General features: G+C 40.6%; 1 protein-coding gene across 3 annotated transcripts; it reads right to left on the reverse strand.

Annotated features, from left to right (window-relative positions):
* Positions 1-277: 277 nt before the first annotated feature.
* PPIE (peptidylprolyl isomerase E) lies at positions 278-24,601 on the reverse strand. 3 transcript variants are annotated; one of them, XM_089676674.1, is made up of 10 exons: positions 24,505-24,601; positions 24,182-24,280; positions 19,585-19,628; positions 12,889-12,915; positions 9,625-9,706; positions 8,881-8,981; positions 8,182-8,305; positions 1,197-1,382; positions 652-794; positions 278-447 (listed from the first exon to the last, which is right to left on the reverse strand). In XM_089676674.1, the coding sequence occupies exons 1-10, from the start codon at positions 24,533-24,535 to the stop codon at positions 391-393; spliced, it is 894 nt and encodes a 297-aa protein (XP_089532800.1). In that variant the 5' UTR covers positions 24,536-24,601; the 3' UTR covers positions 278-390. The 3 variants fall into 3 exon arrangements, with proteins under 3 accessions (XP_089532800.1, XP_089532799.1, XP_089532801.1); XM_089676673.1 differs by having other exon boundaries at positions 278-496; XM_089676675.1 differs by lacking the exon at positions 19,585-19,628 and having other exon boundaries at positions 278-496; positions 24,505-24,595.
* Positions 24,602-25,445: the final 844 nt, after the last annotated feature.

Here is a 25,445-nt window from a genome sequence, read left to right on the forward strand (position 1 = left end):
CAGGGTACCATCTGCCTGAGCTGAGATGGCTGGTGCAAAATGTGGCCTATGACCTTCACCCCATGATCACTAAACAAGGCATGTGAGTGAAGAGGACCTGATTAGATAGAAAGGTGATGATGAGGATGAAAGCTGTAGCAGAAGGCTCTTCCAGGTGATTGCTGAGCGATTCACGTTGTCTCGTGAGTGGCCCCCATCAAAGCAGTTTCCTTTGAAAGTAGTACAGTCTTTAATGATTAGCCACTCTTTATTTTATAACAATTAATCAACACACCAATTTAAAAAACAATATTTATTTAAGAATGGAAAATGTACTAAACGACCAGTGGGGAGAGAAGTCTTCTTGTCATGATGTTGATCAAGTCCTAAACAGATGGGTCCCTCAGGCTTTTAGCAGAAGCACATTTTACAACAGTCCAGTCCAGTGTCATACATATTCTCCACAATCTGAAATAATGATTTTCTGTTTAGGTTTTCCATCTTTGCTTCCTTGTGCCTTTTAAATGACAAATCCATAACATAAGCATTAGTAGATTTAACCTAAAAACATAAGTGAATCTTCCAAGATAACAAAATACCATTTCAAAGAAGTAAAGATAGGAAATCCAATGTGTTACAAAATATACATTATAAAAAAATACAAATATTCACCTCCATCTGACGCACCACATCCATTCCCTCCATAACTTCTCCAAACACTACATGTTTCCCGTCAAGCCAATCCGTCTTGTCACATGTGATGAAGAATTGGGATCCATTTGTATTTTGACCAGAATTTGCCATACAAAGCAAACCTTTCAAAAATAAAAACAAAATGATTAAAATGGAGCCAATCTTGTCCTTTTTTTCCTTCATACACTATTAACAAGAATGGTAAATGGAACTTATGAAAAAAGATCAGTAAACAATCTGAGAAATTTTTAAAAGAGAATGTTTGGGATTTCTCAGCCAATCCTTATTGGTCCCTCCCCACATCCTTCCAATTTAACACACACAGTACAATGTAGAAATTCCTTTGTCGTATATGGAAACAATGTGGTACAAGCTGACATTCACTTTTAATTTTAATACAAACCATTTCAACTTCACAGAAATCGAAACATTTACAAAAGGTTATCTTTTTCTTTGTCTACATGCTAGTAATGACTTTAAATAAGTAAACTGCAAGTCGCTGTTGAATACATATGCTTACATACCTGGTCCTGTGTGTTTCAGAATAAAGTTCTCATCATCAAACTTCCTTCCATAGATGGATTTCCCTCCTGTCCCATTGTGGTTTGTAAAGTCTCCTGCCTGACACATGAACTGTGGAATGACTCTGTGGAAACTGCTACCCTTGAAACCAAATCCCTTTTCATGAGTGCAGAGACAGCGGAAGTTTTCTGCATGGTAGAAAAATAATATACTTACTTACTACAACAATAAGAACTCAATGTCACAAAGCTTTCAAAAAGAACAAAAACATACCATCATTATGCATAAACCTACATATACATACCAGGGGCGGACTGACAACTCATGGGGCCTCCGGGCAATAAGGGATTGTGGGGCTAGTGTCCTCGCCCACACTCAAATCACACGCAAAAAAGTCTATGAAAAAGGGACATCTCATGGGGCCCCCTACTGACCCCGGGCCCTCGGGCAGTGCCTGAGTTCCCCAATGGTCAGTCCGCCCCTGATACATACATTTTCACAACATATAAAAGTACATGTATCAATACTCCCAAGGGTTCATGTGCACCTTTTCTATCAACCCCAAGAGTGGCTTCTACGTTTAAAAAAAAATAAATAAAAATTGAATTTTTAAAAACGTGGCTAGGGAACACCTTTTGAAGCAGAGAACAGCATGAAAAATGTGTTTGCACACAAGTATCCTATCATGTTACGCATGCATTGTCTGTGTGTTTGCCTTTAAATAATTTTGTCCTAACTCACTCTAAGCATGAGAAGAAAGGTTGGTCTAACTACATAGAGCATGTCCTAGCTACAGTCTCCATTCTCCATATGTACTTTATTCTGCTGGAGCTACACACTATTTGTTGACCTGATGTTCTGTTATGATCTGCACGAGTTTTGGATTAGAGCTTTCTTCGATCTGCAGAATGTCATTTGGATCGAGTCACTGTCTGCCAAGCTACTGAGACTAAGTTAAGCTATCTCAATACCAGTTATAGAGATCACACTTTCAGTGTTTAGAAGTGGAAGCAGAACATATTCAGCGTGTAGCGTATGTTGGGGTCTGAAAGACTATTTGCTGCCCCAAAATGACAATAAGTCAATTGAAATTACATCTCGATTTGTTCTGTTATTTGGAAGAGGGATTAAACCTCTAATTCCTAACCAGCGTAATTCTGTTTCCAGATATGCCTCTCACACTACAATAAATTATGTCCTATGAACTAGTGATGAGTATTACTTCAATTACACATTCAGGACTATCATTCAGGACACCAAAAGGCAAGGATGTGCCTTTGGTCAACAGCTGCCTCATTTAACAATGACATGTCATGTGAATAATATGTGGAATACCATTGCTGATCTCCTCTTGAAAATGCTAGCTGTCTTGCTGGAATCCTGTTTCAAACATGTTCTGAGTCAATGATAAGGGATGAGAGTCACACTCTGTTGTCTCTTAATATTTCTATGTTACAGCAGAAACGAGCTATAAAGAGCCAGCACTTGAGTGGTCCGTGGACGTCTGGAGATGGGGGTTTTGGAGCTTTGACCTGGATCTGGTCAGGAGTTCTACCTTCAAATGTCTTCTAAGTCAGAGACTGAAAAAGTATGAAATCTGGAAGATCAACACCACCAGCCAAGCAAATAAGTCTAGAAGAAAGGAGGGATGCCTAAGCACTATCACATGTCAGTACATGCTCTGCTGCTTCTCATTGGGAATGAAATGCTACAAAAAAATGCATTTTTTTGTAACAAGATCAAGAAGGAACCACTGATATTAGACAATAGACACTGTGTGGTACCCAAAAAGTAAATATGCTGTATATTATAAAAATGAACAAAATCTACAGCAAGCAATATCCCCTCAAAGACCATTTTTTTGTATAAAATGTAAAATCACTAATGAATACATTTCCTCATTAAAACCCCACCGTGCCGAGATTTTCCCTTGGCAAACATTTTTGACAAAGATTGGTAGTGAATTCACTATCCAACCATGGTGAAGCAAGCTGAAGTGTGTGAGTGTGTGTGCGTGTGTGTATTACATACACCTACACACACACGGTAAAATAAGTATTGAACACGTCACCATTTATTTTTTCTAGGTAAATATATTTCCAAAGGTGCTATTGACATTAAATTTTCACTACATGGTTAGTAACAACCCATGCAATCCATACCTACAAAGAAACCAAAACAAATAAGTTCAGAAATTAAGTTATGTGTAATAAATTGGAATGGCACAGGGAAAAATATTAAACACATGAAGAAAGGGAGGTGCAAAAAGGCATGGAAAGCCAAGACACCAGCTGACATCTATCAGTAATTAGAAAGCAATCCTGCCCCTTGTCAGTGCAAATTAATATCAGCTGGTTCAGTCTCAACTGATGGCCTATAAAAAGGTGTCTCATTACCAAGGTGCCACACAAGAAACTTCTCATGATGGGTAACAGCAAAGAGCTCTCTCAAGACCTCTGCAACCTTATTGTTGCAAAACATACTGATGGCATTTGTTACAGAAGGATTTCTAAACTTCTGAATGTTCCAGTGAGCGCTGTTAGAGCCATAATCCGGAAGAGGAAAAAACATAATTTTACCACAAACCGGCAACGGCCAGGTGCTCCTCACAAGATTTCTGACAGAGGAGTGAAAAGAATTATCAGAAGAGTTGTCCAAGAACCAAGGAGCACTTGTGGAGAGCTTCAGACAGGTACAATTGTTTCAAAGAAAACAATAAGTAATGCACTCAACCACCATGGCCTGTATACAAGCTCACCACGCAAGACTCCACTGCTGAAGAAAAAGTATTATTATTATACAGGATTTATATAGCGCCAACGGTTTGCTCAGCGCTTTACATTATAGGATGTTGAAACTCATTGAAAGTTTGCTGCACAACATTAAGACAAGCCTGTGAAATACTGGGAGAATATAGTCTGGTCAGATGAGACCAAAATTGACCTCTGTGGTTGCCATAATACACACCATGTTTGGAGGTCAAATGGCAATGCACAGCACCCCAAAAACACCATACCAACAGTGAAGTTTGGAGGTGCGAACATCATAGTGTACGGCTGTTTTCAGCATATGGTACTGGCAAACTTCATATCATTGAAGGAAGGATGAATGGAAAAATATACCAAGACATTCTTGATAAACATCTGCTGCCATCTTCCAGGATGATGAAGATGGAACGAGGGTAGACCTTTCAGCAAAACGATGATCCCAAAACACAAAGCCAAGGAAACTCTCAAGTGGTTTCAAAGAAAGAAAATAGAGCTGCTAGAATGGCACAGCCAATTACCAAAATCTATGGAAAGAACTAAAAGATCAGAGTTCATAGAAGAGGCCCACGGAGCCTTCAAGATTTGAAGACTATTTGTGTGGAGGAATGGGCAAAAATCACACCAGAGCAACGCATGCGACTAGCTTCTCCATACAGGAGGCATCTAGAAACTGTTATTACCAACAAAGGATTTTGTACAAAATATTAAATACATTTCAATTAGCGCGTTCAATACTTTTTCCCGATGTCATTCCATTTTATCACACGACCTAATTTCTGAACTTTTTGTTTTGGCTTCTTTGTATGTATGGATTGCATGGGTTGTTACCAATATGTGGTGAAAATTTAACGTCAATAGCACCTTTAGAAATATACACTAGATTGCCGAAAGTAATCAAGCACCTAGGCATGCAGACTGCTTCTACAAACATTTGTGAAAGAATGGGTCACTCTCAGGAGCTCAGTGAATTCAAGTGTGCCACTTGTGCAATAAGTCCATCCATGAAATTTCCTTGCTACTAAATATTTCAAGCTCAACTGTTAGTGGTATTATAACAAAGTGGAAGCAACTGGGAATAAGAGCAACTCCCAGGCCACATAAAATGACAGAGCGGGGTTAGCACATGCTGATGCGCACAGTGCACAGAAGTCGCCAACTGTCTGCAGAATCAAAAGCTAAAGACCTCCTCGTATGCAGTGGTGTAAAGCACGCCACCACTTGATTCTAGAGCAGTTTAGACGTGTTCTCTGGAGTGACAAATCACACTTCGCAACCTTGGCAACCTGATGGACGTGTCTGGGTTTGGTGGGATTGCCAGGAGAACAGTACTTGCCTGACTGCAATGTGCCAAGTGTAAAGTTTGGTGGAGGGGGGGGATTATGGTGTGGGGTTGTTTTTCAGGGGTTGGGCTTGGCCCCTTAGTTCCAGTGAAGGAAACGCTTAAGGCATCAGCATACCAAGATATTTTAGACAATTTCATGCTCCGAACTTTGTGGGAACAGTTTGTGGATGGCCCCTTCCTGTTCCAACATGACTGCACACCAGTGCACAAAGCAAGGTCCATAGAGACATGAATGAGCGAGTTCATGGTGGAGGAACTTGACTGGCCTGCACAGAGTCATGACCTCCATAAAGACATGGATGTGCAAGTTTGGGGTCCTGACCTCAACCTGATAGAACACCATTGGGATGAATTAGAGCGGAGACTGTGAGCCAGGCCTTCTCATCCAACATCAGTGCCTGACCTCACAAATGCACTTCTGGAAGAATGGTCAAACATTCCCATAGACACACTCCTAAACCTTGTGGACAGCCTTCCCAGAAAAAATTTAAGCTGTTATAGCTGCAAACAGTGAACCCTATAGACTACGACTGGTATGCCATCAATGTCCATGTGCGTGTAAATGCAGGCATTCCAATACTCTTGGCAATATAGTGTAGTTACTGAGAAAAATGGTGATATGTTCAATACTTATTTTAATATAGACAGACAGACACACACTAACCCAGTGCAACCGATGCATTCAAACCTACGTGAATATACGTTCTATTAAGTTGGACAACATCAAGTGTAAATATATACAGTGTCATAGAAGCGTGAATTACTATACAACCAAAATAACACTGCTCCCTATAGGCATTCCAATAGCTCATAAAGTTTCCAGGGCTGACCTTCAAACATCAGTGGAGTGGATACTGATATCACCCAATGATAGTCTCCACATAACAGGTGACTCCAGATGAAAAGAGTAATCAGTTACCATGAACAGTAGCAAATTCCAGATAGACATTCTGAAGGGTAAGTTCCACTGGATGTTCTCAGCTGTGGAATATAGTGCACACACGCACTTTGTACTCTCTTCTATTTACTTTTATTCTTCTTTGCTGCTCTCATAATGTATCTTTCCTGTATCATACCTTCAGTTTTCCTCTTCCCTCTTCTGTTAAATACCCTCCAAAGAGTTTTACTCATCACATCTTCTTTAGAATTGATTTCACTAACTGCATGCTGTTTCACGAACTGTTGTGGGAATATATAGACTGGAAGGTTTGATGTGGAAAACGGTTTCTTCTATAGCTTAATGGAATTGTCAGGCTTTGGAATACACCCCATTTCCAATTGTAATTTGAAAAACAAAAAACCCCCAACCATTTTTCTGCAACCCAGTTCCTGTGTTTTTCTGCATAGTTGAGTCTCTTAGCCTTGTTTCCATGTCCTATGCATGAAAACATAGGAACTGGGGTGCAGAAAAATGGCACCAGGTGCTCTGGACTGATGTGCCAAAATTTGAAATATTTGGCTGTAGCAGGAGGCAGATTGTTCGCCAAAGGGCTGGAGGGTGGTACAATAATGAGTGTCTGCAAGCAACAGTAAAGCATGCTGGAAGTTCCTTACAAATCTGAGGCTGCACTTCTGTAAATAGAGTTGGAGATTTGGTCAGGAGCAATGGTGTCCTCAATGCTGAGAAATACAGGTAGACACTTATTCATCATGCCATACCATCAGGGAGGTGTGCGATTAGCCCCAAATATATTCTGCAGCAGGACAACAAATCCAGTCATGCAGCCAATGTCATTAAGAAGTATCTTCAGTGTTTAAATGAACAAGGAGTCCTGGAAGTGATGGTCTGGCTCCCACAGAGCCCTGATCTCAACATCATGGACTCTGTCTTGCATTACAGAAAGACGGAAGATCTGAGGCAGCCTAAATCCACAGATCTATGGTTAGTCCTCCAAGATGTCTGGAACAACCTACCTGCTGAGTTGCTTCAAAAACTGAGCAAGCCTACCTAGAAATATTGATGCTGTTTTGAAAGAAAAAGGGTGGTCACACCAAATACTTATATAATCATTTACTTTCCATTTTGTTAATTGCTAAAAAATAAACTATTAACACTTCCATTTCTAAAAGCATTCCTAATTTAAAGTATTTTTTCACACCTGCAAAAGACTTTGCACAGTACCGTATATCTATCTATCGGCGCGCGCGCACACGCACACACACACACACACACAGATTGTATAGGTTATGTGAGCTTTCTTAGCTGCTATACCCGTCCTATTATATGAACACATTTTTATACCTCAAATGCCATGTACGGGTAAGGAGGGGGTGGTCAAGATGGGGTGGGAGGCCAAAGGCTCCTGCTGCAGTCAGTTAAATCCTGTGAGGAGGGAGCAGGGGGCATGGGTGAGCCAGGAGTGCGCCCACACGAGTGCCCCCACAGCAGCCGGTTTACTGAGGGGCCACTCATAAGAAAGAGGGGAGAGCAGTGGCAGGGGACTCCTAAATAAGAGGTAAGGGATCCCTTCATACCATATTAATGCACTGAGAAGGTAAATATAAGCTTTTTGTAAATGTTAATTATATAAAAAAAGAAAGCCTTTAGAACCACCTTAATTCATGCACAATATCTCTATTGGTGATCACAGTGGATGTGTGCAAATGTCTAACCAGTTTTGTCAGTCATACTCGGTTTCATCAGAGACCACCCCTGAAAGTCTGGTACATTTCTTCTTATGCTATGGATTGCTTTTCCACATTTTCTTACTAATATCTTTGCCATTTTTAGCTGTGCTACTGAATCCCTGCTACACACTTTATATTTTAACTATAGGCTCAATCTGTGCATTACACAGAGCAGGATTTTACAAAAGAGAATGATGTTTAATGTCATGATTTGTGTGCATCTATAAAACATCTCATTCAGGAGCTTACCTACTGTCATTGGAACAACATCAGCACGCAGTAAAAATCTGATACGCCCAGCAGGCTTGTTTCCGATTTTGATGTCCATATAAACTTGAGGATTGGCTCTAACTTTTTTAGTGGGTGGCTCTCCCTATATAAAAGATAAATTGTGTACAGTAGCACAGAAATGCATAATAAATTGAAATACTAAAAGATTTGAGAAAATTACAAATTTTTTGCAAATAAATCCAAACAAATGCTGAAAAAAGTAAACAGATTTGACGGTAACTGTCAGTAAAAACCTTGCAAAATAATCAGTGACCCCAGAGATATGGCAAGTTGAAGATGCTGCAAATCTTGACATCCCCTATAAGTACAGATTTCCTGCAAAATCCACTTCTCCCCCCATACATGCCTAATTTCAGAGAGGTTGTCTTTCACATTAAAGGGCAATGGGAGGCTTGGTGGAAAGAGGGGGTAGAGCCAAGTTCTAATTACAGAAAAATAAGACATTTACATAGAATTATGGCTCCCTGGATTGGAGGAGCTACTGAGGTCATCATTAGGATTTGCAGTTTTCACTGAAAGTGTCGTTTGCATTTTATATAACTGTATTAGAAGTTAAAATTGTTCTGGTTCGTGATCTGAAATGTGGGGGAAATAATTTAGATAACACTAATAAGACATATAATGTATTAATACCTGACTGTAAATTTAAAGTGTTACCTCATGTGCTGTTGGTTTGGCTGCTTCTGTCCCATCAGCCTCTTCATTTTCTTCTAGTGTTTTTCCAGAGAATTTCTTGAGCCAGTCATCATCAGACCACACTAACAGCAATTTAGAGAACACAGCTTAAGAAGGTCTTGTAGTAGTAGTAGTAGTAGTAGTAGTAATAAAAATACAGAAGGACAGAGAAAAAAAAAACCCACAACTGCACACCTGTATTTTAAAAAAGTGTTTTCTTCTAGTACAGGTTAAAAAATAAAATATTGGACTATTTGTGGGGGCAAGTCTGCACAGTTTTCCTCTACTATTCCTTTGCTCAATCAAACCTCTTCTTCTTTCTTTTACTAGATGACTGTTTATTGTGCACTGCTATGGAGACTTGAACTTAGGGACACAGTTTGCTATGGGTTTTTCCTTTTGGAAAATAAACAAGGTAGTTATACAGGATAGTTAATAGTTTATGGTCCAAATTACACAGAAATGACATGGACTTTATGTTGAGCTCCACTTAGTGGTACCAAATGGGCAAAACAACCAGGGGTTCCATAAATCTTGTATTGCATGCTGGTCTTTATTTTGTGATAAAGTATGCTGGTGTTTATGTATCAGTTGCTTCTACACTCTCCCTACTATATCTCACACAAGCCTTTGCCTTAAGTGACTGTTTGTAACCTTTGCTTTAGTAAAACAATAACTAGTGGAAAAGAAGATATTGAACCCCGATACACATTCATGTAAACTAACCTGCTTTAGAAGAACCTTCCTTTAATCGCATGGGTTTTGCCAAATTTACTCGTATTGTTCTTCCAAATAATTCTGATTCATTCTAGTGATAAAAGTCAGCATGAGCAAATGAAATTGATAAAATAATATAAAAATACTGTAATTTGCAGCCACCGATTACATTCATAAATATATTGAAAGTTTCATAGAAACAGCTCTGTAAGTAAAGGAATGGTTTCATATAGAGATGCTTTGTTCAATGGATCCACTTATTATAATATACATGTTCACAGCACCATCTAGAGGCTTATGGTAAGTATTACACATTATACAGACTGGCCATACACTGTTAGTATTTTGGCAGAATCAGATGACTCCAACAATGGTCTGCCCCCTGCTGGCTCAACTGCTGTTGCAAGAGTCAGGCCATATTCTATTCTTTCATTCAACCTATCTAAAACGGTTTACATTAACCTTCCTTTTAGCATTTTTTTTTTTTTTTTCAGTTGCACACAAAAAGATTTGTAAAGTCATTGTCAGTAGCAAAGTAATATTGCATACAGACGTGTGAGATTTGCTCAAGCTTTACAAAACATTGTTTTCACTTAAATAACAAAATACTAAGAATCATTCTAGTTGGCAAGTTGTACACAATAACAAATGTAAGTACCAGTCCACACCAGAAAGCGGTCTGGGAAATCCGCGTCCCATGCGCGTTTTCCGCACCACATTCAAAACGCACTTCAGTTGCAATCTGCAGCAGGTGTCAATGGTAAGGTAATGACACCCCTGAAGCAGTGCATTTGCTTGCACCAGATCACACGGTACAGAGGTACCACGCAATCCGGCTGCAGTGTGTTTTTTAAAGTAGTGCATGCACTACTTTTGGTGCAATCCAGTGTGATTCAGTCCATTCAAAATGAATAGGCTCAAATCAACACCACATGGGAATCACACGGGAATGCGCAGTGTATTCCTCTGTGATTCCTGGTGTGAACCGGCCCTGAGGGTGGTTAGTTTCAACCGCCAAGGAGCATATCACCAATTCTGAGTATAAAGTGCACAATCACTACTTGTATCTCCATTAGTCACTGAGTTTCTAAACTAGACTAGTCACCCCAAGGGTACAGAAAAACACTAACTCTAGAAGCCTATGGAGAATCAGTTGAGGAGGAGCAAGCCCCAGAGTATCTAACCAGCTTTTCCATATAGACATACATTTCTTTGGGGAGTTGCAATACTGATAGGTTATTTTTTCACATATCAAAGTAGAGTTCACCTGCTCAATCCCTTGCTGTATAGCAGGGGTATGAGCGGATAACCAAAAACGTGCTCACTTAATGGGCAATGACATGTAGTTTCATCACTGCAATACAGCTACAGGGTGTATACATTTCCCCATCTAAAGAACCCAGGAGGCATAAAACAAGATTTTGAGGTATAATATAGTATTATGATATTGTATTAAGAATGTAATTCCAATATCTACCTAATGTTTCGGAGATGTCCAACATAAGTATTAAATCTATATCTCTGTTACATTTGAGGAACAGGGGGGAATCTCTTCTAGCCCATCTGTACAAATGTAGCCAGGGTTCCTATATGCTCTATGCTAAAAAAAATAAGTAGGATAGTTTCTGCGAGGAGGATAAAACAAAACAAAAAAAAAATAAAGGGTACCGATGTCAAAACTGCCTCCCACCTTTCCCCACCCATCTCACCAATATCCAGCTCCCATTCTCTCAGGACGTTAAATGGGCAGTATCCAGGGTGAGAGTCAAGAGGTTAGTATATATATTCGAGAAATCATACCTTCCCCTAGGGTTCCTCCAGGGGTGGATAGGGGTTCCCTGAGCTGTAGTTAACTGACCTCCCATCTGGTGATCCCATTTATAATTCCAGGTCCTTCACTACTTGGCAGAGCCAGCAGCATGACTGCAAGGGTATCTTTCTGGCCATCCACATACCACCACCAATGTTGTGGGGCATTTTACCAAAGACCCCCAGTAGACTAATCTTACCAGAGGTTGCCCGAGACCTGAAAATTATTTCAAAAGTTCCTCTATGGTAAAAAGGTTGAGAAAGACTGCTCTAGAGACAGTATTGACACAAAACTAAAAATGCAACATACAAAAAAATTCATTAAACCCTAGGGCTCCTCCAGAGGTTGCTAGGGATTCATTAAACAGTGGCTAATTGACTTCCCCACTTGATGGTGCCTGCATAGCTCCAGGATCAAAGCCACTTGGCAAAGCAAGTAGTGTGACACCAATTATCATTTGAGGTGTCTGCAGGGTGGCATTCTCACCACCACCATAAGGGGCATTCTATTAGCCATGGATATAAGGGGCATTTTTGCCATTGAATTGGGCTGCTGAATAAGTTATTTTGTTTGCTACTTGTCCCACTTCTGGGAAAATTTCAAATTACTTCCTGTGCTGGAGATGCAGCAGTAAATGAGAGAAAAGCCCTCCAAATGTAATGGCATTCCAAACTTAGAGGTTTATCTCCTGAACCCATGTCCCCATTGAATTTCATACAAGGCTTTGCTGATAATGCAAAATATTTGGATTTCTCCTTGCTTTCCATCTGGTACTAAATATCACCAGGACAAATATAGGGGTGGACCTCCCCAGTGGGAACACAGACAGCAGTAAAAATTGACAAAAGTCTGTGGCTTTACATACACTTTGGGTTGTATTCAAATTACATAATCTTCGATGAAACTAGTAGGGCAGAAACAGAACACACCCCACTGAGCATACACAATCCCGCCGTGGCCAACTTGGATTGATACACAAGCGCTGGTTGACCACTTTTAATTGGGGCGGTCATATGATTCTGGTAAGCCTCCCTCTGCTGTACACTGAGGTGCTGTGTGGTTTATTATTAAGAAGTTTGGGGGCGTTCGGTATTCACATCTGTCATTTTCTTCATAATTGAAGTACCACTGAATTCACAGTTTTTGGCTTCGCATTTGGATTCCTTTGTTTTATTTTTTCAATTTGTGGTGACACACAAGAGTGATATTTGCATTGCACAAACATTTATCTTAGGGCTGCACTATTGTTTTGTGATTCAAAATGTCAGACATCCCTCACGTGATAGATTCAAATTGTAAATGCTACAGTAAATGGTTCCACGATGCAGCGGATAGAAAAATATTTAGTTATGCACTACAGATTTATTCTGTACAATGTTAAAGCCAAAGTATTTTTTAGGGTTTATTCTTAAAAAGGCAATCAGTGCTACCTAAACCAGTAATATAACCGAAGTAGTCCATACCATGTTATCAATAGCTGCAGCAGCATCCTGCAACATAAAAAAAAAAGTTAAATCAATAACCATTACGTGTAGGGCTGAAACAGCTAATCAATATAATTGATTATAATCGATTATGAAAATAGTTGTCAACTATTTTCTTAATCGATTAGTTGGTCAGCCAATTAGTTGAGCTGCATACAGAATGCATTATTTGTTTACATATCAGAAAATACAGTGCAGCCCACATACAGCTCAGTACACTGTTCATACAAGTCAGCATACATAGTGCAACACACGTACAGCTCAGTACACTGTTCATACAAGTCAGCATACATAGTGCAACACACGTACAGCTCAGTACACTGTTCATACATGTCAGCATACATAGTGCAACACACGTACAGCTCAGTACACTGTTCATACATGTCAGCATACATAGTGCAACACACGGTTCATACATGTCAGTAAGTGCATGAGAACATGTGAATGTGTGAGGAGCAATGTCTTGTGGGGCAAGTAGTCCTGGGCAGGAGAAGGAAGTGATTCTAAAAAGGCAAAAGTTTTTTTTTTATCTTGCTATACGGGCACTCTACACTATACTTTGTAGCTTGTTATAGAGGCACTCTGAAGGCAGAAGGAGCTAGAAGCGTCAGTGGGGGACCCCAAAAGAGGAGAATCAGGGCTGCCCTGTGCAAACCATTGCACAGAGCAGGTAAGTATGACAAGTTTGATGTTAACCATTTGCCCAGTGGTTTTAACCCCCTTCCAGTCCATTTTGTGCGATACAGCGCTGCACTGAAAGTTGAGTGGTTATGCAATGCTGCACCCAAATGAAATTTGCGTCCTTTTTTTCCCACAGATAGAGCTTTCTTTCTGTGGTATTTGATCGCCAGTGCGGTTTTAATTTTTTTGCATTCTAAACAAAAAAAAGACCAACCGAAAAAAAAACCCACAATATTTTTGACTTTTTGCTATTACACATGTCCAGTAAAAAAATAAAATTTCATGATAAATTTAGGCCAAAATGTATTCTGCTACATCTTTGGTTTACGCAACAGGTATAGTGTTTACAAATGGCGGTATGTATACTGGAAACTTTTTCTTTTTTTTACTAGTAATTGCGGCAATCAGCAACTTATAGTGGGACTGCGGCGGGCATTCTGACATTGGGTAGAACTGACTTGGTGTCACTGACATCCCTAGTGACCCCAATACAGTGATCCATGCAAATAAAAAGCACTGACACTGTACTACTGGCACTGGGCAGGAAGGGGTTAACATGTAGGGCGACCAAAGGGTGAACTGTGTGCTGTTTTACTATGTGGGCTCTGTGTCTTTTACACTGTAAGAACATTGCTCTGCTATGCAGAGCCATACAAAGCAGTGTGCAGGAGCTGACAGGGTAGAGATCAGTATTGTTTACATACAGGTCTCTCCCCCATCGGAAATCCTTGGAGATTACCCGCTGGGATCCGGTGATTGACAGGCGTGCGCCCCATACCTGGAACTGCAAAATCACATACACATATATACACATAAAAATAAATTATATATATATACAGTGGGGCAAAAAAGTATTTAGTCAGCCACCAATTGTGCAAGTTCTGCCACCTAAAAAGATGAGAGAGGCCTGTAATTGGCATCATAGGTAGACCTCAACTATGAGAGACAAAATGAGAAAAAAATCCAGACAATCACATTGGCTGATTTGGAAAGAATTTATTTGCAAATTATGGTGGAAAATAAGTATTTGGTCACCTACAAACAAGCAAGATTTCTGGCTCTCACAGACCTGTACCTTCTTCTTTAAGAGGCTCCTCTGTCCTGCACTCATTACCTGTATCAATGGCACCTGTTTGAACTTGTTATCAGTATAAAAGACACCTGTCCACAACCTCAAACAGTCACACTCCAAACTCCACTATGGTGAAGACCAAAGAGCTGTCGAAGGACACCAGAAACAAAATTGTAGACCTGCACCAGGCTGGGAAGACTGAATCTGCAATAGGCAAGCAGCTTGGTGTGAACAAATCAACTGTGGGAGCAATCATTAGAAAATGGAAGACATACAAGACCACTGATAATCTTCCTTGATCTGGGGCTCCACGCAAGATCTCACCCTGTGGGGTCAAAATGATCACAAGAACGGTGAGCAGAAATCCCAGGACCACACGGGGGGACCTAGTGAATGACCTGCAGAGAGCTAGAACCAACGTAACAAAGACTACCATCAGTAACACACTACGCCGCCAAGGACTCAGATCCTGCAGTGCCAGACGTGTCCCCCTGCTTAAGCCAGTACATGTCCGGGCCCGTCTGAAGTTTGCTAGAGAATATTTGGATGATCCAGAAGAGGATCGGGAGAATGTCATATGGTCAGATGAAACCAAAATAGAACTGTTTGGTAGAAGCACAACTTGTGTTTAGAGGAGAGAGAATGCCGAGTTGCATCCAAAGAACACCATACCTACTGTGAAGCATGGGGGTGGCAACATCATGCTTTGGGGCTGTTTCTCCGCAAAGGGACCAGGACGACTGATCCATGTACAGGACAGAATAAATGAGGCCATGTATCGGGAGATTTTGAGTGCAAACCTCCTTCCATCAGCAAGGGCATTGAAGATGAAACGTGGCTGGGTCTTCCAACATGACAATGATCCCAAACATACCGCCCGGGCAATGAAGGAGTGGCTTCGTAAGAAGCATTTCAAGGTCCTGGAGTGGCCTAGCCAGTCTCCAGATCTCAACCCCATAAAAAACCTTTGGAGGAAGTTGAAAGTCCGTGTTGCCCAGCGACAGTCCCAAAACATCACTGCTCTAGAGCAGATCTGCATGGAGGAATGGGCCAACATACCAGCAACAGTGTGTGCCAACCTTGTGAAGACTTACAGGAAATGTTTGACCTCTGTCATTGCCAACAAAGGATATATAACAAAGTATTGAGATGAACTTTTGATATTGACCAAATACTTATTTTCCACCATAATTTGCAAATAAATTCTTTCCAAATCAGCCAATGTGATTGTCTGGATTTTTTTTCTCATTTTGTCTCTCATAGTTGAGGTCTACCTATGATGCCAATTACAGGGCTCTCTCATCTTTTTAAGTGGGGGAACTTGCACAATTGGTGGCTGACTAAATACTTTTTTGCCCCATTGTGTGTATATATACACACACACACACACACACACACACACACACACACACACATATACATACAGAATGCATAAAGGGGGGGAGGTGCAGCGCTAACTTAATAAATATACACTTAAATAGTTACACAAACCAATGTTAAGGTGCTATTAAAGTGCAAAACGGTGACTAAAATGAGTATAGTCCATAACGTGTTCAAAAGATGTTCAAAACCCAAGAGTCTTCAAAAAGCTCCAATGCCTGGATTCGTGGATGAGGTGATAAAGGTATAAAGATTGCGCACTCACCAGATACGCAATCCAAATGCGCATTCAAAGCAGATAATCCTAGGGTCCTCATATGGATCTGGTCAGATCTGGTCACAAAAGCCCCTCGTCACTCGATGGTGTTTGCCACGCATAGAAGAAAAAAGGGGGGGCCACTCTGCAGATGTAAAGGGCTCCCAACGGAGCTGTTGGCAGTAATTCAATAACAAGTCTGGGGTATGCGATATCCGAGCATCCGGAAGGGTTGCCGCAGATTGACCTGCAGATTTCGGGATCTGCACAAGCTACATCATCTGTGAAGAGGACTCTGCTGATCATCCCAGGAAGAACCATCAAAAAGAATGGCAACACCTTGAGGTAAGCTGCAAGAAGAGAGCCGCCCTTAGCATGAGAGAGGTTCTTGGCAGACAAAGATCTCTGGACAATCACCTGTGGATAGCAGAGAGATGGATCCATCTCTCTGCTATCCACAGGTGATTGTCCAGAGATCTTTGTCTGCCAAGAACCTCTCTCATGCTAAGGGCGGCTCTCTTCTTGCAGCTTACCTCAAGGTGTTGCCATTCTTTTTGATGGTTCTTCCTGGGATGATCAGCAGAGTCCTCTTCACAGATGATGTAGCTTGTGCAGATCCCGAAATCTGCAGGTCAATCTGCGGCAACCCTTCCGGATGCTCGGATATCGCATACCCCAGACTTGTTATTGAATTACTGCCAACAGCTCCGTTGGGAGCCCTTTACATCTGCAGAGTGGCCCCCCCTTTTTTCTTCTATGCGTGGCAAACACCATCGAGTGACGAGGGGCTTTTGTGACCAGATCTGACCAGATCCATATGAGGACCCTAGGATTATCTGCTTTGAATGCGCATTTGGATTGCGTATCTGGTGAGTGCGCAATCTTTATACCTTTATCACCTCATCCACGAATCCAGGCATTGGAGCTTTTTGAAGACTCTTGGGTTTTGAACACCTTTTGAACACGTTATGGACTATACTCATTTTAGTCACCGTTTTGCACTTTAATAGCACCTTAACATTGGTTTGTGTAACTATTTAAGTGTATATTTATTAAGTTAGCGCTGCACCTCCCCCCCTTTATGCATTCTGATTATTGTGATGGTTTTATGGTACCTTTTTGGTGTTCAGCTGCTATTTTCTAGTTTAATTTAATTTTGTTCACTTATTGATTTTATAAGTTGTTTTAAGCGCTCACTTGTCTTGAGATTTACATATACATACACACACATGTGATTTTGCACACTCGTGCCACCCTGTAGCAGTATTTCTGCTATAGGGCGGCACAGAAGCAGTTAAAAAAAAAGTAAAACAAAACACAACACTGTTTACAATCACTTCAAGGGCTCTGTGCAGGGAAGATCAGTATGTGAACTCAGAGAAGCCAGAGGGTGGACAGATTGGAGGTAATACAAAGCATTACTATTAAAATTTTAGTGAAAAGTTTACCAGTATTGTGCATTACATTTAAAATGACTATATTCATGCAAAAAAGTCTCAGCCTTTAGTACTACTTTGACATCAAAGGTTTATACCCTCCCCCCCTAAAATACACTATATATCCTACTTCTGGGTGTATATATACTTTATTACTTTCACTGTTTCACAGTATTAACCTATTATAATACTGATTATCTTCTGTTTTTGTACTATAAAGGGCTAATTAGTTGTTTTTTTTTTTTTTTTGTTTTTTTTTTAACTCAATCATGACAGGTGATAAAAAAAAAAAAAAAAAAAAAAAAAAAGCATGCTGCTACTAATGGTCTTATGCTGACTATACAGGTATCGCTTGTCAGACAAGAATATTCGTACAAATACTCGCATGGAAATTCTTTGTACATACTTTATATGGATGTAGTTTGAAAATTTCACTGGCCCAAAATATTTAAAAAAATAATAATAATTTTATTTAAATTTAGGTGTTTCTTGTTACTACCATAACCTACCACCAAAGAACAACCCAAAATAAATTTTCCAGCTCTTGACAATCGCAGCGATACCATATATGTGTGAGGAGTGGAGAGACAGTGTATCTCTCTCCTCCATTCAGAGAGAAAAAACCAAGGGGGGCAGGCTTCACAATGACTGATCACCGTAATAGCCAAATTAGAGGCTATCGCAGCGATCATGTAACCCGATAATTAGAATGGGACTCGGTGCCCTTAGTGACACCCCGGTGTTGTGCTGGGAGTGCGCTGTGCGGCTCGCTCCAAACACAAAGACAGTTACGCAAATATGTGGTCCCACGGAAAAAAGCCCAGTTCTGTGAGGCCGCATATTTATGTGACGTTGGCATCAAGGGTTTAACATAAAATGTTTTCTGAACCAAAACCACATACACTGTCCGTAAATTAATTTGGTCGAGAAATGTTATCTATTCTACTCCTTCAAAATTTCCTGCCAGTGTGGTTGAAAATGAACGTCGATTTGACCCCACTGACGATTAGATAATCGTATAAACTTTCAAAAGGAAAAATTTGTTTGTGTATGGCCAGCATAAAGCTGGGTACACATGGTCCAAATATTGGCCGGTTCAGCAAGAACCATATATACAGCTGTCTTTCCGACAGAAGCCAGCCTACAGAATGGCTATTGTCGAAGGGACATGCTGGAAAATCAGCAACCGATCAGCTTTTGCAGCCAATGGCTGCATTTTGTGTGTTCTGGCAAAACACAAAGGCACAGCAGGAGAGATAGCATCACTAACAACATTTAGTTGGTACAGTGATCACTCACTTATTTTTAGTTCAGCCTGCTGGATTGATCAAAAAAACAAAAAACTGAATGTGTGTACCAGGCTTAAGTGACAGCAGGCACAGGGAGCTTGTATCAAGCTGCCTGTCTATGGCAAGGTAGTCTGTAATACATAATATTATCTTGCAATCCTAACTGAAAATCTGCAAAACAGCATTTTAGGTCTTTTTTAATGCTTTTTTTTCCTTTACATAAAATTTTGATCTTAGAGGCAGAATTTGGTACATAGCATCAGACTCCAATAGTATATACATCTTCTTTTATTTTCAGAGTGGATTAGATATGTTGTTCCCTAATCATATAGCTGGTTATTTATATTTACCATTGCATATAGATATTCAAGAATAAAATGTCTTATTTTTAACTTTAAATATTAACTAAATAATACACCAAACTTTTTTGAAATTTTTTATCCGATTTATTGAAACAATAAATTGGCCAACTGATATATATTCACACACACACACACACACACACACACACACACACACACACACACCTAAAGTGTGTAAATAAAACAGATGCCCACTGACCTCTGGAAGCTCAAACTCCACAAAAGCAAATCCTCTATGCTTCTCTACACAGAAAAAGGTAATAAAATAGCAGTTAGGAAACAGTAACCGCTGTTTGGTAGCAGCAGTACCACATTATGTTAAGTAAATGGTTTACACGAGAGGCAAGATGTTACAAAAACTAAAAATTTTAAAATGTATTCATCCATTGTTGAGTATGTAGCAATAACAATTCTGCATTTTTATATATATTATATTTAAATCTTTAAACAAATTCAGAGAGATGTTTGGTGTAGGAAGTTCCCGGTGCTACAAAAAAGTATTCGGTATGACTGCACTGATAATTTTTTCTTTAGGTCTCTTGCACAGACATAATAATTTTTGTTGACAGAAGGAGCCCAAGTAAAGTGTTCTTTAATTTAAAGACCTTGCGTATACACGTGTATAGGCGTGTGTGTGTGTGTGTGTGTGTATATATATATATATATATATATATATATATATATATATATATATATATATATATATATATATATATATATATGTAAAATGCTTTTTCAACCTCTTCTACTTGCCAGTGTTGCAATATAGACGTCTTGCACATTTGGTGGTCGTGCCCGCGACTGATAGGCTTCTGGTCTAGGGTTTTCGGTTTGCTTCAAACGCTATTTCATAATGCGGTCCATAGGGATGCAAGGGTGGCCCTCCTGCATTGCCCAATTTTGGGTCTGTCTAGGTCTTAACAGAAATTGGCATCCTACCTATTCATTTCGGCCAAACGTGCTATAGCTCAAGCTTGGAGAACCCATTCGGTAGTCTTCCAAGGGGTGAGGACCCGGATGAATGCTATGTTGTTCAATGAGCAGATGTCTAGCATTCTTCATGATTCTCATCTGAGAATCCTTAAGGTTTGTGAACCTTGGATACGTTATTCCTTACCATCCCTGCCTCCTACCAGTTATGGCCTCCTATAGTAGCTGCTGGTGCTAGCCCCGGATTCGTGATCCCTCTAGTTTCCCTTCTTTCAGGTTTTCTTTCTGATTCCTTTTTGTTTTATTTTCTCTTTTCTTCTAACCTCTTTTCTTTTCAATATTATGTTGGATTACTGCTGCCATTTGGCTCGGCTGTTTGACGCCCCTTCTTGATGTCATTGGATTTTTGTTATTTGACCAATACAAGTCAGCAGGATGTCTCTGTTTATATGTTACTGTTCTGCTCTGCCCCTGCGAGGGCGTATTTTGAGCTTGTTACATTCTTAAAAAACAAAACTTTCTTAATAACAATATTGAAACAGAAACGGTCAATATCTCAGCACTTATAGCCTGAAATCTAGGATTCATTTTAGATGTTTAACTGCCACCGATTTCCTCCTTTCCAAAGTTTTGAAAAATGGGCACTGGATATTTGATTCTAAAATTAATTTTCTACATACAAACTTTTCTATGCTTTATGGCAGGGGTAGGGAACCTTAACACTCCAGCTGTGCTAAAACTACAAATCCCATCATGCCCCTACCTGTGGGAAACATGCCTGTGGCTGTCAGAGTATTGCCACGCCTCATGGGACTTGTAGTTCCACAACAGCTGGAGTGCTATGGTTCCGGTCCCTTGCATTATGGTATATTTAAATTGGAAACTGTAACTAAGGTTCAGCTGTCACAAGCTGAGAGACGGCAGACACTTAATTGCAGAACAGACACGCAATGTCCTTTTTGCAATAAACTAGACCTACCTGCCTGCTTGCAGCATTCTCAAGGATGTAAGCTAGCTGTGAATGTGCAACTCAGCTTATGTCACCAGCACAGTCCCTGTGTGCTGGGATGACCGACTCCTGCTCATGTGCAGAATTGACGTCATCCTACACCAGCCAATAAAATTGGCCGAAGGCTGGCACCCAAAAGAAGATGCTGACACCAGACAGGGTTTGCTGAAGAAAATATAAGTTAGGCTCCTCTTTAAAGTATATGCAAAATAATGAGTGGTTAGCTTCCTTGTCAGGTTTCTATTGCCATCTATGTTCTAACTGAAATGATTCACTCTTTCTATTGTCTCCAGTACAAACATGAATGGTACTTGGGGTGATTGTAGATGTATTAGTGCACTTGCGACAGAAACTACTGAGTATTGTCCGTGGTACTTTTTTTTAATTTCTTTTTTTATTTGCAATAACGTATCATTTTTCAGGACAAGCTTTTGGGGTGTAATCCCTTCTCCAAGGTCCTAGCAGTGCTAATGGAAAATCCATATTTTGGAGTTATCATAGTAACAGGAGCTGAGAGGAAACTTACAGTGGGTAAAATTTGTGGACAACCATGTAAGAGGGGATAACTCCTCTTTGTTTGTACTGTGTTTCTGGAAATGAATGGAAACGTCTCCGCTGATGCACAGGCAGAAAAAAAAAATAGAAATGGGCAAACAGGTAGGATTTTTAAAAGAGAAGTATGGGATCTTGTATTTTTTTTTTTTAAATCATACTTACCTACGTGGATGCAGCATCAGTCTGATGCTGCATCTGTACCCTCTAAAGGTAAAAACTCAGCAATCACATGACCACTGATCATTGAGTTCTCACAGCTGCTCTGAGCAGAGAGCGGTAACTGTCAGTCGCCGCTCTGAGCAGAGAGAGGTGACCAACAGTCACCGCTCTCTGCTCTGCCCCCCCCAAGCTCATTGGAGTGCTGGGCTGTAGAGGGGGAGGGAGCAGCTGGCTCAGGCTCTCAGCGGCTCACCAGGAGCCACTCCAGATTCTGGGGTGGATCCCGACTTTAAAGTCTTTCCCCAGCCTGGACTGGCTGAGTGACTTCAGTCTACTGTCAGCTGAAAACGGGTTACAGGAGTGCAGAAGGAACTGCACTCCTGTGATCCACAGGAGAAGCTGGAGAGTGCAAAATCAGGCTCACTTCTGCATAGAAACCAATCAGCTTCTAACCTCAGCTTGGTTAATCAAAGTGTTACTAAACCCAGGACCCTGCATTCACTATATCTGGTCTCACATAGTACACAGAACATGGAAGTACAATTATTTTAGTAAATATAAACTGCTAAATACCTATTCTCATTAGCAGTGTATAGCAGTCTTGTGACTTCTATCAATGTTCAGCTGAGCACATGTTAAAGCTTGTAGGAGGATTTTCTTTTTGCTCTAGGAGGATGCAGGATTCCTGACCCTCTGTCTGGACAGTGCTGATTGGCCCTGTGCTGATCACATGTACCCTCCCAAGGAAAAAAAAAAAAAAACTCTCTAGCAATACACACCAAACTGAGCATGTGCAGAGGTGTTTCCACACGGTATGTCTTATCAGGAGATAAGAGCTGGACCCTGGAAGAAGGGGAGGAACAGAGAAGTCAGGATGAAACATCCTTTTTACACAATGCAGAGGATTAACCCTTTAGGTTCCAAAATAGTTAAAAAAAAAATAAATTTTAATTTAGCTGTGTGTTTCTTGTTACTACCAAAACCTACCACCAAAGAACAACCCAAAATACATTTTCCAGCTCTTAACAATCGCAACAATACCACATATGTGTATGTTATTTGTTGTTTGTATTCATAGTACAGCCCAGAAACAATAGTGCGCATTTTGTTTTTTGTTCTTTTACCTAAAACAGTGACACTAACACCAATTTAGGAAAAAAAACAAAAAAAAACCCTGACCTTTGACCTTGACCCGCACACTAACCCTGGCACTGAACTAGATCAAACCTTGATCTATGTTTTTTTTTTAACATTTATCTTTTTTAACAGTTTTTTTTTTGTTTGCATTTTTACTCTATGCAAGGAGAGAGAGAGCGATACAATGTATTTCTCTAATCCATTCAGAGAGAGAAAAATAAAAACAAAAACGGGGGGGGGGGGGGGGGCGGGGGGGGGCTGTACAGTGACTGATCACTGTGATAGCCAATCAGAGGCTATCACAGCGATCATGTGACCCGGAATCAGGAGTCCCAATTGTTAGGCTCTCAGTGACACCCTGGTCTTTGTGCTGGGCGGTGCGCTCACAGCACAAAGACAGGTACGCAAATATCCCACGGAAAAAAGCCCAGCTCTGTGAGGCCGCATATTTGTGCGACTTCGGCATCAAAGGGTTAAATACATCAAGGGGGTGAATAAGGTTCAGGAGGGCAGTATTTTCAACAAGAAACCAAAATCAAGAACATGGGGACATGACCTTAAGCTAGTTTTGAACTTTCTTCCAGTTAATCACAGAAAGTACTATTTTACTGAAAGAGTGGTTGATGCTTGGAACAGCAGAGGTAGTGAGCCAGTCAACAGTATCAAAGATAAGGCTTTGACAGATGCAGTTGGATGATCTCCCACCAATCAGAAGAAGACCTGTATCCATTCATAAAAATACAAAGCTTCCTGTGAATGGCTGAGAAGTTATCAGCCGGACTTGACTTTGTTCCAGCAACAGACAGGACGTCCCTGCACTGCTTCCAGAACAAAGCAGAGTTAAATGGTGAGTGTTTGGGAACATATATGAAATTATGTACTGGGGAAGGTTTCCCTGGTTGCTGACAATGTACTAGCTGTAATACTACTTGAATTGTGCGTCTCTCCACAGTTCAGTCCATTTGTTCCATACTTTCTCAGAGTCAGCCATAATGGGAGCCCTCACCTGTCTCATAGTCCAGAGGGATCTGTATGTCTGTGATGTCTCCAAAGGGGATGAAGGCTGCATGCAGGATCTTCTCATCCACCTCTTCGGCCAGTCCTCCTGGGAATCAGAGGAAGGATCAATAACTAACAAATAATAATACATAATATCCCCTTCCTCCCCCCAGCAGTACAGAGTATGGACTGAATGACACAACACGCCTTCAGCTTCCACATTACTTCATTCAAGTCCTGAGAGTCCATAGCTCACATTCTGCCTACCGACTACCACACCAAACCAGGATGATAAACACGTACATCACGCCTTAAAAAAATGTCACTAACCAACATATAACACCCTCTTGGTCGCCGCCATGTTGCCCTGCGATGTGTTACCTTTACCCTCTGACCTCTCAGCTGCGGCTCGTCACGAGGTGTAGAATGTTGCGGAACACTAGAGGGAAGCAATGAGCGCGGCACTGAGTCTCCGCTCTACAGGCTCCATGTTTCCGGAGACTTCCCGCAGACCTGTGCATATTGGAGTGATAATGATGGAGTGACAACGCGGACAAAACACAAGCAGTCTTTGGTTAACGGGAAAATACGAAACTGTACACAAAATGCTAGCAGGCAGAGGGATTTTTTTTGGTTTTCTTTTTACAGAATTGACATGTATATAACTCTTCTGCCCACAAATTGTATGCATTTTGTTTTCCTGGTGCCAACATGGCAGCATACATGGATTGGTGCCAAGAAAGGTAAATTACAGTAAGTGATACTATTTTCCAGTTTCCTAGTGCCAACATGGTAGCAAACTATCACATGTAGCTGTATTGGAATGGCACCAGGAAAAGAGAATTACCATAAGTATTTGATAAAATTTTTCATTTTCCTGATGCCAGCATGGCAGAATACTAGCACATGTAGCTGCCATGGCTTGGTGCCAGTAAAGGAAAATTACAGTAAGTATTCGATACAATTTTTCATTTTCCTAATGCCAACATAGCAAAATACTACCACATATATGCTGCCATGGCTTGGCGAGAGGAAAGGGAAATTACGGTAAGTATTTGATACAATTTTCTGGTTTCCTGGCGCCAACATGGCAGCATACTACCACATGTAGCTGTCTTGGAATGGCACCAGGAAAGGAAAATTACAGTAAGCGTTTGAAACAATTTTCCCTTTTCCTGGTGCCAACATGGCAGAATACTACCACATGTATGCTGCCACGACTTGACGCCAGGAAAGAAAAATTACAGTATTTGATACAATTTTCCATTTGC

Source organism: Staurois parvus, unplaced genomic scaffold, assembly GCF_062004578.1.
Source record: "Staurois parvus isolate SC_StPar_1 unplaced genomic scaffold, SC_StPar_1.0 ptg000172l, whole genome shotgun sequence".
Classification (NCBI taxonomy): Eukaryota; Metazoa; Chordata; class Amphibia; order Anura; family Ranidae; genus Staurois; species Staurois parvus.

Bases quoted from the DNA above. Each gene is read 5' to 3' on its own strand.
- PPIE (XM_089676673.1), bottom strand. From the start codon at position 24,535: ATGGCGGCGACCAAGAGGGTGTTATATGTTG. The intron at 19,629-24,181 runs GTGAGGGCTCCC...TTTTCTGTGTAG, and splicing joins CCCTCTGGACTATGAGACAG to AGAAGCATAGAGGATTTGCT. The intron at 8,982-9,624 runs GTTAGTTTACAT...AATTGCTGTTAG, and splicing joins GGAAGGTTCTTCTAAAGCAG to TGTGGTCTGATGATGACTGG.